The sequence below is a fragment of the Mus pahari genome, chromosome 2 (genome assembly GCF_900095145.1).
Source record: "Mus pahari chromosome 2, PAHARI_EIJ_v1.1, whole genome shotgun sequence".
NCBI classification, from domain to species: Eukaryota; Metazoa; Chordata; class Mammalia; order Rodentia; family Muridae; genus Mus; species Mus pahari.
This window is the reverse complement of record NC_034591.1, coordinates 122751088-122766479: the sequence shown is the minus strand read 5'-3', so window position 1 is coordinate 122766479 and position 15392 is coordinate 122751088. Positions and strand designations below refer to the sequence as shown.

Below are 15392 nucleotides of genomic sequence, written 5' to 3'. Positions count from 1 at the left end.
CTTTTCCTTTGAGAAAGGGGGAGACCCCTCCTGGGTATCCACCCACAATGACACATCAGATCACTGCAGGACAGGTGCATCCTTTTCCATTGTGGCCAGACAAAGGTGGTCTATTTGGGGATCTCTATTGAGATCCAAAGGTAGGCCACAGAGTTAGGGACATCTCCCACTGCAGTTTGGGGGACCCGTATGAAGACTGAACTAAGTATCTGTTATATGTGTGCAGTGGGCCTAGGTCCAGCCCATGCTTGTTCTATGGTTTGTGCTTCAGTCTCTTGGAGCACACTTTTCTTCTATATGGATTATATGATTTTCTCATTGTGCCTAAGTGTAAAAAGATACACTTTCCTCTATATATTTATATGAGGTTGGAAAAAAAAGTCTTGGCTTATGAAAATGCACCTTCAATATTTTCAGTTCTTTGGAACTAGAGACCCACTATAGCATGCATGAGAGTTACATTAAGTACTTGAAACTCCTTCCGGAAAGGCAAGGTTTGGCTCTGTCTATCTTACAGTAGAACTTAATAGATATTAACATTAGCCGTAAACTATTCAGTGTGTCTGGCAAATGGGGCTGGAGCTCGCTGCAGTTAACATGGTCCTGATACCTGTTTTCATGACTTTTATAGGACTATGGTTTTCTCAAGTTGCCCGGTGATATGGCATACTTAAACAACAATGGGTTGCTTACTGTGTAAGTAAAAGTTGATTTCATGAGGATATCTGGCTAGAACTTCCTGGGTGTTTATCACAGCCATTCATCCTGGTGGCCTTGAGGTTCTAATTTACAGAGCAGAACGAAAGCAGGAGTGTGAGGATCTGCAGCTCCAAGTTGCTCCCAGGTGATGCTGCTGATGGGTTAAAGAGCACACTTAGAGCGCCCCTATGCTAATTATGAGCAAAAGAAAGATGTCCTACCTGACATTAATAAAACTGGCTCTTGAGCAAATTGTGGTGGGAACACTAGGAATGAAATTCTACCAGAGATAAGGCCATTTGAAAGCCACAGCTTTGTTGATGACCTGGTGGGTAGAGATTGTCCCACATTTAAAACCTAGTCACTTATTAAAGGTTGATGCCCAGATCTGTAAGATAATAGGATTTAAGGAACTAGATCACAATTTACAGAATATGAAAATGAAACCTACCGCATGCTGTTCTTGTTTAGGTACAATTTGCAGAGTACTGTGCTGGCAGAAGGAAGCCAGTTTGCAAAACTCTGAGCCTAAAGATTTTTGCCAACGCCTGCCTTAGCTGGGATCTGTGCTTGCTAAATTAAACCACAGATGGAACGAGCATTTACTAACTTCCACTGAGTGGGATTTTCTACTGAAAAAAAAATTGCCAAAATTATTTTGGAAAATGTTCCCACATTGACTTTCTTGAAAAACAAGTCACATGGTATGCATTCCATTAACCGAAAAATATTTGGAAATATCTGATTACTCAGATATTTGGAAATACAAATTCCCTTGGCTAAGTGTGCCATTGTGGCCTCTTTAAAAAGCCATGCTATTATACTTTCTTTGTATGAAGGAAAATCTTATGTAATGTCTGAGGATCGGTCCTGGTTTCTTTCTCTTGCTGATTTAAAACCTACGGTCAAAAGTGACTCCGACAGCAACTGCTTTATTTGGCTTACATATTCTCATCACAGTCTATTATTGAGAGAAGTCAGGGCAGGTGCTCAAGCAGAAACAGACCAGGAACCATGAGGAACACTGCTTACTGGCTTGCTCAGCCTGCTTTCTTATACAGTGCCAAACAACCTGCCCAGGGGGGGCATGCTCCACAGTGGTCTAGCTCCCCCCCCCAGCACATCAGTAATTAATCCAGAAAATAACCCTCTCCCATGCCCATGGGCCAGTCTGATGGAGTCAGTTTTTTAGCTGAGGTCCTTTCTTCCCCAGCTAACTCTGGCTAGGGTCAAGTTGATAAAAGCTAACCACCACAAGGTCTCAAGTATCACAACCCCCAACCAGCAGAATAATTCATACCATACTGAGTGTTTAAGCAAGCTTATATCCTCACTGCTTGAGAGAGCTAAGGAAGAATATCATGTTTTACTATTAGGATTTTGGAATAGTTTCAAAAATCCATAAGAAAATGAAAATAAATGCATTGTCTTAAGTAACATCTATACCTCTGCTCTTCCTGTTTCAACAGTTCAGATGGAGAAATAACATACAAGGACTGAGGAAGCATGGATTCCTGCTTTGCCAGAAGAGTGTCTGGTTACCTGAATGCATGAAGTTCTTGCTGTGTCTAGTATGTGAAATTGATTATAGGCTATACAAAGCTAATATTGTCTCTTTTGAAGATACTCATAAATACTAAAATCTTCATACTGTGTTTAGTAAATTCTCTCTCTGCCTCTGCATGTACTAACCCTAATTTAAAACAGTAGAGGTGCTGTTGATAGACAGACAGTCTTTTGATAGTTAATGATTGCATCACAGTCTCATAAGTAAGCAAGACTTTTTAGAGAAAGGTCAGAGAGCACACGATTCATTTGGATTTTGTGGACAGAAGGTCTAAACTTTCTCAGTGTAGTTTGGAAACAGCAGTAGAGAAATGTCTATCAATGGGCAGGTGAGTGTGTGCTAATAAAACTTTAATAGTAAAAGCAGGTGGTGGACCCAGAAGCCATAATGGGCTGACCCTAAACAGTGAGAAAAATGGACAATTGTGATATTTGAAAGTACAATGCAATCAATAGACTATTAGAACTATCAAGAGGATTCAAATAGCTTAGCAAATATGAAATAACTTTGAAGAGTAAAAGCATTCTTTAACAAGCAATAACAATTTAGATAGCATGGTTAAAAACAAAACACTGTTCAGAATACAGTAGTAATGATAGAAAAATCTAGAAATTATCCTAGAATAGCCAACTTATTTATGCAGAAAAATTTATTTTTTTCCTATCAAGAGGCCACAAGCAGGGCTTGCCTGAAGAGTTCGGGCAGCACTGAGTGTCTTCTTCTGACTGAGTGCCTTCTTCTGGGGACTCTTTTCTCATTTTGGATTGTCCAAGTCTTCCTGGAAGATGATTATCAAGACTGTGCAAGCATCCCTCAAACGCAAGCTGTCAATCTCTACACAATCCCATTCTGTGACATTGGCGTGTCACTGAATGTGAATCATGAACTAGAGCCTCACTCTTGTTTCACACTCCAACTAGACATCTTCACTCTATCATCTCTGAGTACAGAGAAATGTCCACATTCTTACTGGCAAGCTTACAAAAGGTTTACTCATTCAGTATTTAGTGGTTCAGTACATGATTAGAAGTTTGGGGCCAACAAGATGGCACAGCTGGTAAAAAGGGCTTGCTGCCAAACCTGACTAACTGAGTTTGATCATTGGACTGACAGGATGAGGTAAAAGAAGAGACTCCTGTAAGTTGTTCTCTAATCTATATATCCCCAGCCCAATAAGAACATAAGTTAAAAAAAAGCCATTGGCTCAAGCCAACACATATCTAGGCATTATACCTCTAGTACTTTATTTTATCCCTAGTTTCTCCATGTGTTACTCTTGTGTTGAGAATCCAGTTTTATAATTCCAATAAACAATATAACTAGACCATTTGTTACTCTGGGGTTCCCTAAGGGTATGCTTCAGTGGGCTGAAAACTGGGTCTTTTGACTTCCTAGTATACTGGCCACCATGAACACTAAACAGATGCTTCCTAACTGACTAGCCAAATGACCATCCAAGACCTTTGGCCGCCATGGACCTGAAATGGAAGTGACTGAATTAGAGGTCTGAAGCTGACTGCCAAGTTCCTGAGCTTGTCAAACCTTCAGAATATCCACAGCCATTAAGACTCTATTAAATCAGATTAGCAAAGACAGCTTAGAAAAATGTCTCACATCCTTTAGTCATTTAGATGTTCTCATCAAACATGTTTTACGCCCACAGATCCTCAACTGTGATGTTGTTAGAAAATTAAAAACAAGACATGATTGCTGTGACAAAGCTGCACCAAAGTTGCAATTAAAAGTGAGACTTAAATAAAGCAAAGAATTTAGGGGAGAAGTACTTAACTAATACAAAATTACATGTAAATGGAGGGCAGAGCTTGTTGCCTAAATGCTGCAATATCAATAAAAGTCTCTAAGTAGGTCAAGTACACACTAAAGGAAATACTCTAATGTCTTTTTAAAACCTACGACCTCTAGGCTAATTAAGTGGCCCATAAATAAAGCTGATTTACTCCTAAAGACAAATAGTGGTTGCTAGGGCCCCCATGAGACTTTGATGCAGGTTGGGGAAACATTAGAAACACTTGCTGTGTGCTTTAGCAAGATCATAATGGAGGAAACATGATATAAGAACAATAAATATCCAAGAGAACCTTTCGCCTTTTTTTTTTTCTTTAAAAAATTTGCTTTGGTTTTAAATTTGGAATTATGGGATAGGCTGTGTTCTTTTGTGGTAATAGAAATGTTAATGTTGATAGCCCCTGTGTACAGATGATGAGCATACCTTGCTGTTCTAAGGTGTGCATTTTAGAGAAATTGGGTTCTTCTGACCCGATGAAGAGCATTTGCCTTGTTAGTAGAGTAATGTTTTATATGACCTGATCTTTGAAAATTCTGAGACTGAAGAAAGTTGAAAAGCTGTTCCTAGACTCGTCTAAGTGACAAGAAAGAGTCTTTGATATGATTTAATATGGATTTCTCATTCACACAGTGAAGAAATCTAGGGACTAGCGAAATAAGCCCACAATCTCACACTGACTGGAAGCAGATATGTTACTGTGCTACAATTCTGTCACTTCTCCCTTCTGGCTTTTAGACCTACCTATGTTCAGCACATTGATTTTTGTCCACTTTGGTTTTTTTTTTAATATATATTTTTGAATAGAGGATATGCTGAGATCATCATCATCTGGCCTTTGGTCTATTAGGTTAAAGCACGATTTAAGGTAAGAACATTAAACGCTTCAAACTAAACCTGATCAATGCTTTCACAGATTAAGTTAGGGGAAAAGGTAAAGAATTAGGAAAACATGGTTAGGAACTTCACTTATATTTTGAGAACATAAATATATACTTTCAGTGTTTTAAAAAATTTAATTGTTTTTATTTTTCAAGAATTTCATACAAGATTATTATATTGCCACCATTTCCCTTCTTCCTCTCTAACTCTTCCCTTTCTGCCCACTCCTTTTCAAATTAATGATTTCTTCCTCTTCAGTTATTATTGTTTTACACACACACACACACACACACACACACACCCTACTGAATTCACTTAGTATTGATCATAAGTTCAGGGGTTTTTTGGTTAACAATTTGCAATTCAATACCCTACAAGAAAAAAAGCCAGAGGCAATCAGTTTCAATATTTTAATTTTATGATAAAGTATAGGCATTAAAAGAGTAAATCTCACATAAAGACATATATGTAGATATTTACTTTCCTAACATGTAAATAAATATGAGGATTAAAGATAGAAAAGAATTTGAAAACCTTTACAGTTATATTTGTTGTTACCTTTTCTGTGGTATTTTTCCACATAGATGTCTCATTGGGGAAAACAGTTAAAAATATTTAACTGTAAGTGTGTAAAACACGGACACATCAAACAGAACCAGGCTGAAATACTTTTGCTCATCTATTGTCTTGGTTCTATTGAGCAAAACAAAATATGTGCAAGCCAATATCTAGTCAGTTTCAAGGAACATAGACAAAAGGCCACATCTACACAAGTACCCTTTAGGCTCATACGAACTCATGTGAGTGACATACATCAACATCCTTATGGACTTGCTTATTTCTCAAATGATCTTTCTATGTAGATTTTTTTTGTCATGAGTGATTTTTCAGGGACAGTGGAGGGTAATGACTGAAGACATAGAAACTAGTCATTTGGGTTATCATCAAATTGTATTATTTTTCTAATATGTGTTTTAAATTCATTTGTTACTTTTTATGGAAAATTTGGGACTAATATTTGAAACCTGTGCAGGAAGTGTATAATACACTAGGCTCATTGTTATTAATGACCAGCATTAGGGGCTAATATTCATCAACAGACCAATGTACTAGTACTAGTACTAACTCAGAATAATTTTTACTAATTAAAATCTTTTCCTTTCTCAATACCTAAGCAATAGGCACATATTGACAAATAACAATTTATGTTATTTTTCACAGCAGGTCAAAACTATGTAGAAAATAACTGTAAACTCTGAAATAAAGTTCCATCATATTTGTCTAATAACCTTCAATTACACACACATATAAGTTATATATAGTATATCTTATATATAATATACATATATGCATATTATGTACATATATAATATATGATATATATGACTATATATGACTATTCATATACATACATATATATATATATATATATATATATATCTTATATGTATCAGACTACTTGTAGAACAAGCTTTGGTTATTTGGGAGATACCAAATCCAAAATTAAAAGGATATATATTAAGGAAAGAGAAAAAGAAGGTATGAGGCTCTAAAGTTAGGACAGCTTTTCTGAAGCTCAGTTAAACAGCACATGTATAGAGGCTAGAAATCGTTCCAATATTGCCTGCCTCATTTCTTAGCTCTTCAGTAATCCCCTTCTCTCAAATCAAAGATGTAAAATTTGACATCTTTAAATGCTGTTTATCTGTGTGTGGTTACGTGCTCATGTGCGCAGGTACACAGAGAGGTCAGAAGAGGGAGCCGGGCTCCCAGAAACTAAGTTAAAGGTGGCTGTGAGCTGCCCAACATGGGTTCTGGGATCCATATGCAGGTCCTCTGAAAGAGCAATATGCACTTTGTACTGAAATTTCCATGTGAAATAGCCAGTTACTGGGGGAGCTTGATTCTCCCTAGAGAGTTTCATCCTCTGTCTTCCTGTCTTATTTCCTGGTCAAAAATTGACAAAGGGTGAGGTAAGCAAGAAGAATGCACTTTGTGAAGTGCTAGGCTAAAGGAAGGGCCAGTGCAAAAGCCTGTGGGATAATGAGCTGGGGCACAAGTCACCGCAATGAGACAAATGTGGGACACTACACCTGAATCCTGTCAACACCTGGTTCACTTTTTATGACTCGATGGTAACCTTTTGGACTGGAAGCAGGGAATCTAAAATTGCCTTCTGGGAACTCAAAAGCCCTGACTTGAATAGTAGGAAAATCTAGTCATTAAGCTACATCTGCTCACAGCAATGCAAAGCACCCGTTGTGGCAATTAGCTTAGTTCAGGCTTGAGCTGCCTCTGCCTTACTTGCTATATTTCCTAGTCAGAAAAGAGGGTGTGAAGTTTTGAGTGTACTTCAGTGATCGAAATGACTATACTAATTCTACATTCCTTGCATATATCAGCCTAGCATTGTCATTAAATACCAGTTCCCGTAGAGTGATAATTTCATAGATTTTTACTCTCACAGAATAGATTTTATTAAGGATGTCATCTTAATTTTGCAATATCCTTTTGATTTATATCTCACGTCTTCTCTCACTTTCAGACAGGAGCTAATTAAATAACCTGTTTTGTGCTTAGTAATGGAACTTCATATCAATTTTATGTACTCCAGTCTAAATGAGAAAGATATTATAAATTTTTACCATGCAACTCTCATGCAAATTAAGAGGGAAATGGGCCTTAATCGCTGAAGAATGAGGTGTTTAGCCTGTTAATTCTGTGATAAAATATTCTAATACAAAGCATTGGTCATTTCTATGGAGATGGACTCAACAACGATTTTAGAAATAAATCTAAAAACCAAGCAAAAGGTAAAGTTTCTGACAGCTTGATATATATGTCATGATGCTAGAGTTTCTGTGTTTCTAATTTTGTTTCCCACTTCCAAAGGCAGCAAGTTTCTGTCATGTTTGTCTTCATCTGTATCTTTCTGTATCCAAGTCAATATTTCATTACATCCATGACTTGACACACCAAGGCAGGTAATCTTCTTGGTTAGATATTTTGGCAGTAAAGACTCCCCAAAGGGCTGTGTTTTAAAATAATCTTGTGCAAAAAGCCACTGAAGCAAATTCTTTCTTCATCTTTGTTTCTTGAAAGGTGGCATTGTGCCTTTGGACAGAGCTGCTACCTTGTCATGAGCATTCTGTGTGTGCAGGTTTCAGTTTACTTTTTAGAGTAATACATAAAACAATACATAAAATCAATACATAAAAATATTGTGATAAAGTAGACGCTTTAGGGGCTAGATGTCTACTGTAGAAAGGGTTGCTATGGAAATCCCCTCTGAAGATGGCATAGGGCTGTCATTGGGATGCTAGGAAGCCAGTCCTAGATGATTAGACAGAGGAATGGTCCAGGCTAAGTTGTCACCACATTCTAAGGTCCTGAGGTATAGGGGGGATACCAAGAAAAATTCACATCTTCTGGGAATAAGAAGAACATGAATGTGGACGAAGCTTAGTAACCAAAGCACAGATGGTTTAGGAGTTTAAGGACTATGGGCCAATCATGGAGCCCAGAGAAAGAAGACTGAATTTTATTTCTCAGAAGTTTTTCTCAACCTTCCTAATGTTGTGACACTTTAATATAGTTCTTCATGTTGTGGTGACTCACAACCATAAAATTATTTCATTGCTGCTTCATAATTGTAATTTTTCTATAATTATGAATGTAATATATCTGATATGTAACTCTTGTAGGGTGTCACAAATCTTCAACTTGAGAGCAACTGTTCTAGAACAATGACAAGCCCTTAGGTGTTTGTAGCTGATTTTTTAGGAAGACTAATTGGCTGTTTTCTAGAAAACAAGAAAATTCCAGAAAGTAGTTTTTGAAAATGCATATCTACTCAGAAGACTGTTGTGAAATTTCACCTATGGATGGTGGTAACTTGGGCTAAGGAGAATAGCTGAGGACAGAAATGTATCTGAGGTATAGTTTGCAGATAAATGTGTCAGAATTGTACAATGCACTGAATATGATAAAGGACAGATGAAAAATGCGACATACTTGTCTGGCTTAGCAACTGAGACTATATAAGAAAGTTACATGCTGAAATAATTGAAAGAACATAGAAAATATTAATATTTTTCTGCTTCCTGAACACAGAAGCATTGCTGTCACATAGGAAGTGTTAAATAAATGCATGGTAAATGTATGAATAGACAAAGTGCCTGAAAACTAAAGTATTTGTTAACCATTTTCAAAGTGGTCTGTATTGTAAGGATGTTTAGATAATCTCTAAATAGTTAATTTGACTGTTAATTCCCTGATCTGAAAACCTCATGACTAAATCCCCTAAGGCACAAAGTTCCCTGGTAATTTAGAGAGGCTGAGTAGGGTAGGTGTATAGTTCAGTGGCAGAGCACTTGTGCAGCATGCACAGGGACCTGAGTTCAATCTCTGGCATTGTAAGAAAATAGATGGACAGAGTAGTACATTTGAAAACTGGAAGGCAATTTCTTCTTATATGAGCTTATGTAGGATGATGAGAAGAAACAAGGCTTTTGAGTCAGTAGATTGACAGCTATGCTAGAATCTTACTCAAGTTTTTACTCAAGTTTTAAATGAGATAAATGTGCAAACCAGCACATAGTAAGTGTGACCAATCACTGCAGTTATTGGTATCTTGACTGATCATTTCTTTAGTTGTATGATAAAATCTTGTAATTCCTGTTAAGAAGCATATGAGAAGTTTGTTTTTTTTTGTTTGTTTGTTTTTGTCTTTTTTTCTTTTTAGAATAAAAACTTAAACCCGTTAACTCTGAATCTTCAAATCTTCACATTAGTTCTTCCTAGAGGGCTTAATTATACTTTGTTTTTGTTTTTCCAATGAGTATTTAACAAGACACTTCTATAAGCTACCTTCTATACTAGACAGCAATAAGCAAGATAGTTCAGGTAGTTTTAGTGACACACACTGGTAAGTGCAGCAGGATGAGGAATTGGTGTGTAAGTGTGTGTGTGTAGTGGTGGTAGCGGGTGTAGAGAGGGATTTCTGAGGACTTTAATGAGAAGTTTCCTGATGCCACATGGGTAGAAACAGCAGATGTGGAGAGATGAATTCCTGGAAAAAAATGTGGTATTTCTAAAGAAACAGACACAGTCCACATCATCTCCTAAGTGAGACTTTTGGACTAAGACAGGATTTTAGGAAATATATAAAAGCCCATAGTAGAAAGAAGACTAGACCCGTACACCATGGCAGAGTCACTTGGTGACATAGCCTATGGTATCTGGACATTACATAAGATTCATATATTTTCTTAAAATAGTCTCATAATGGGATGGGGAATTAAAACTTTTGTTTCAAATGAGCTATCCACATTCCTGAATTTCTCTGTGATGGAACTATGGTTTCACTATTGTAAATCAAGATATTATTAGGATAATTTAAAAACACTTTCTGAACCATGAATACTAAATTACACAGAACTGATTAATGAGCTAATTGTTCAATTTTTCACTTCATTTTGCCTGTGTGTACAATTTAAGATCCTCTTGTTATTTATATTTGCCTAAGTCCACATCCCATCCCTGTTGAGATTAGCGATCAGACTTCTAATTAGTTTTCCAAAATGGCTTTCTGAGCTTATTTCTTACTCAAGTGGGAAAAAAAATAGGTACAAATATAGAAATTATTAAACTTTTCTTTATAACATTATATGACAATAATATAGTATCTTTCCACACCCCGCCATAATCCTCATAATCAGAACTGACAACATTGTGTAGACAACTCACCATCATTTCTCAGGATTAGTGGTGTGGGTGGTCCAAGGACCTTGTGGTTGGTCACAGTGTTGGTAACCACACAGGTGTAATTACCAACATCAGATTTTTCCACTTTGGCAATATACAGATTCCCAGTCTCTTGAGAAACGAAGCGGCGGTTATCCTGATAGGAAGGGTATTCATTGAAGATCCAGGCATAGCTCAACTCTGCAAGGATAAGAATCATGAATATGAACATGTCTTTGGTCCTGGAATTTTGCTACATGTAGAGCAGAAATGGTCAAGGTAGAAACTTAGATTGCTGCTCTTCACCTTGTAAAATATAAATGGGAGGTAATCACAGTCACTCAAAGACTGGTTACTATCAGTCCATAATGTTCTATTTCAAGAAGTGTAGGGGATATCCTGGAAGTTGACTTAGAGAGGTTCTGCCTTTATAAGCCAAAGGAAAAAGCATGTGTCAAGCACTTTGTAGCAAGTTCTAAGGGAATACAAGTGTTAACAACCTCCAATTAACCTTGACCTAGTAATGTGAAATGGTACCTATTTAATAATGATAACAATAGTGGGTTGGATTAGAAGTTTTCAGAATACTTTGTAGCATTTGATACATTTCATCCTTTTCATTAACTTTTCACAGAGGTTTGACATAGAAAAACTAAGTGATGAATCTGAACCCTTAACTCTAACTAGAGACAGAGTAATCACCGAAATTCACTCAATTCTTTTCCCTTCTTCTCCCACTCTCAACTGTAAGTCTATCTTTTCTTCCTTAGGAGGTTGAATAGCTCTCCACAAATTTAATATACTGGTAATTAAGTATTGCAGTCAGTACTCACCAAACATACGCTGGTGGCTTGCTTATTCCATTCATACACAAAATATAGTTCAAAAAGACACATCAATAAGAAAGTGAATGTGGAAGAGTAGTCAGAAAAGCATGTTTGCAAATACTTACTCGTCCCAGTATGCAGTGGGGCAAATATATGGAGTAGTCCTATCTAGGAATATTCCTTTGGCAGTCTTTGGTTTTTATAAGGACTAGAACATTTTGTGACTGAGTATATGAACCCATGTTTTCAAGTTCAAAGAATCCTAAATGCCAATGAATTTATCTGATTGGCTACTGTGAACCATCATGTTCCAAGAACACCAAACTTCTTTAGCTCCAGATAATTCACCCATAATCTGTGTGATGTATGGACCACAGATGTGTCACATATTGAAACATGGTAGCCTGGCTATTGGCCATGATTATACAAGATTACTTTTATTATGAAAAATCATTTTGTTGCAGGGAGGAAAGAAAAAAAATTGGACTCACAGGTTGTAGAAATACTTGGCTGAGTTACTCTATGCCATTCTTTCATATGATCCTGGATAAATTCTAAATGCATGAATGGTCATTGGTAAATGGCAGAAAGGCCACTTGAGCTCTATAAAGAGAAGACTAATTACTGTAGAAGACATCTTTGCTGTTTAATCCTTCAGTGAATCCCAACTGTAATTGACCTCAACTATTGAATATGTAATAAAAAACATGTTTTGCCTTAATAAGCCATTGTTGACATACAAAGGATGGGTTATGTAGATTGATTTCCCTTTATCCCAGAATTACAGCATTTCCTCATGCATTATTTTGGAGAGCTATAATTATGTTTCTATGAGAAAACTAATCACTCTATGCATGTTCATGTAATTAGAAGTAACCTCATGCTGATGTGGAGAGGATACTGAGCATAAATAAATAAGTTTCAAGGTCATCAAACAGTTTCTTCTGATATAAAACATTCTATCCTGGAGAAAAGATTATTAAGACTCAGAAAGCAAATGATTATTATAAGATTCAGAGAGTAAACAAATACCTAAGTCTCAGGAAGTTCCTGAAACTTAATACATCCATAAAACCCTTCTTCAGAGTTATATAATTACAAAGACTTCTGGGAAGGAGTGACTCTAACCTCAAGTTATACATGAAGCTTTGAGACACTGTTTTTCCTCAGTTGTCACTCATGTGAGGTAGTCTTTAAATGGCTTACCCATCTAGATTTGGGGCCATAGTTTTTTTTGGTCAGTTATTAATTCCATTTCTGAGATCAGTACATGTTTGTTTATATTTCCAGGAAAGGTTACATAAGAATGGAGAGGTCACTCAATATTTACAAATAACTGTTTTTCCAAAGGACCTAGGTTCAATTCCTGGTACCCACATTCCATCTAACAGCCACCTGAAACTCTGATGTCCTCTTCTGTCATCCATAGGAATACACATGCTGTATAGACACATGTGCAGTTAAAACACCCCCAAAATATTTTTTAAAAGTATAAAAAAATTAAAAATGAAAAGTCACACAACACCTAGTAAGTTGGTTATTCCCCAAGCCAATAATCAAAACCAAATAACAACAACAAGAACAACAGAAATATCTAAAATTTAAGATAGGAAAAGACAAGGAAACAATCTAGCAGGGACACCTTCCAGTAAGAAAAGACTTATAAAGTCAGCAAGACAGACACTATAGTCTGTACTCAACCCCATCATCTCATTTCCAGCAAAACCTGCCATCTCTCAGTATTCCTATGTTATCTCAATGACAATTAGAGCATCATGTATTCTCTAGTAAGTTATAAGAAAAAATTAAATATAAATTACAATCTCCAAAGTCACAAAGTAGACATTACAAAGTAATTTACAAGTGTAAAATTAATCATGTCACATTTCTCCAACAAGAGTTGAAATTAAATATATACAACTATAATTTTTTCCCATGAGGTATTTTTCAGCTCTAGTAGTGGCTAGTAGCTGTGAAATACTCTGAATTCTGAGGGAGGAATTTAGCAAACAGAAAGCAGCTATTTATAAAAGATATCTGCTCTGGATTTTTTTTAACAACTCCAGGAAAAGGACAAAAGTTTAAATCTCTGTAATGTAAGGAGAACCATCTGAACTTTCTCACTTTCAAATTCTTAATTAATAAAATTGTGTTAAACTGGTATATAGGTATATGTGCTGATATGTACTAATAGTTTATGCAAAAATCATTGAAATGTCTGGAATGTTGTAGAGATTTTTGGTTATTGTCTTCTCTGTCACCAACTTTATAAAATAAAATTGTTTCATTTTATTTATTCATTACAGTATACCAGTGAATGGGTTGCACGAGGCCATTTTCAGAATATCTGCCATTATTTTTCCTCTTAATCATTCTGATTTGTGAGTACCTTCACATTCCCCAATCTCCTTTTATAAATGGATTCAGTGTAGCTGGAGATACAGAGAGCTCAGTTGGGTAAGAGCTTGCCTATCAAGGAAGACTGAAGTTTAGCTTCCGGTACTGCATACACCAGGCAAACTAGTGTACATCTGTAATCCCAGAACACTGAAGTAGAAGCAGAATCAGAAATTCAAGGATATCACAAAAAATACAAGTTCAAGGCCAGCCTGGTATACATTAGATCCTGTGTCCAAAAGCAAGCAAGCAAACGAACAAACGAACAAGCGTTCAAATAACATGCTATCTTAACATGCCTTCTGATCTATTTGTGAATAAGTTAATTTTTCTTTTGCTGTATAGTATTATGAATTCTTTAAGATGGATGTTAGAGTAATATACCTAAATTGACAGAATTGATATGAGTGGACATTACTAGTATATATAATACCTTATAGTTTACATAACTGTTATAACTATGTTCAATGTATATCTGAGAGAAAAGGTCTTTTTAATGGATGAAACAGGAGAAATATTGTGGATTTGGTCTAGTGGTACTTATGTTAATTTGGCCCAAAAAATTACACAGGAATCCAAACGTCTACTCATAAGACACTGAGGGAACCAGTCCCCAGTTGGTTTTGATTCATAAATAAAGTTGCCGGTGGCCAATGACTGGGCAGGGAGACAGAGATGGGTCTTTAGGATTCCCGGGCAAGGGAATGAGGAAGAAGAATGGAGGAGATAGCTGGAATGCTGAGAAAGGGGTAGCTGCCAGGCCTGAGAAGACAGGACAGAGAGACAGCCAACATGTAAGAGCTGGGGAAGAGTGGTCCCAGAAGGCACCCAACTGTGTCTTGGGAAGCAAAGATGGGATATAGCACAGGAATATTGGAGGGGAAGTGTTAGCCACCTGGAGGTTTAGGAGTGACTCAGCCATTAAGCTGTTTAAGGCATATTAAAATATAAGGCTGTGTGTGTGTGTGTGTGTGTGTGTGTGTGTGTGTGTGTCTGTGTGTGTGTTTGTGTGTGTTAGGAATGTGCCACTGCTGCTGGGACGATTTGAGTAGACATTAATTGGCAACTACAACAACTGGAGACAAGTTTTGAGAGAGTGAAGACATGTGCCATTCTGAGTTTGCTTTCTCTGTATTCTGCTTGCAATGTGGGATGTGCACATTTAGCCCTTTCTGATGATTTACCTACCTGGTGTTTGCAGCCTGACAATGAAGGACTCTCTTCGTCCTTTGGAGCCATAGGCTAGGGCTAAATAAACCCTTCCTTCTACAAGTTGCCTTGGTCATGGTGTCTTATCACAGCAATAAAACAACAACTAATAGAAACACTATAAGCAGAGTTTAATGGACTATTCAGTAGAAGCCTAGCTTGTGAGGTTTCAGAGAAAAGGGAGTCTATTTGTCACTGGCCTGGAGACTGTCCCAATACTTTAGGACAGAATCTGGCTATATTAAGTTGTGTCATAAGGACT

General features: G+C 36.8%; 1 protein-coding gene across 1 annotated transcript in view; it reads right to left on the bottom strand.

Annotated features, from left to right (window-relative positions):
• Window positions 1-15392, bottom strand: part of LOC110315985 (contactin-4) — a 394588-nt gene that overhangs the window by 25907 nt on the left and 353289 nt on the right. Inside the window, exon 6 of the mRNA XM_021190027.2 lies at window positions 10701-10898. Coding sequence (XP_021045686.1) covers window positions 10701-10898 — 198 coding nt within the window. The remainder of the gene's footprint in view (window positions 1-10700; window positions 10899-15392) is intronic.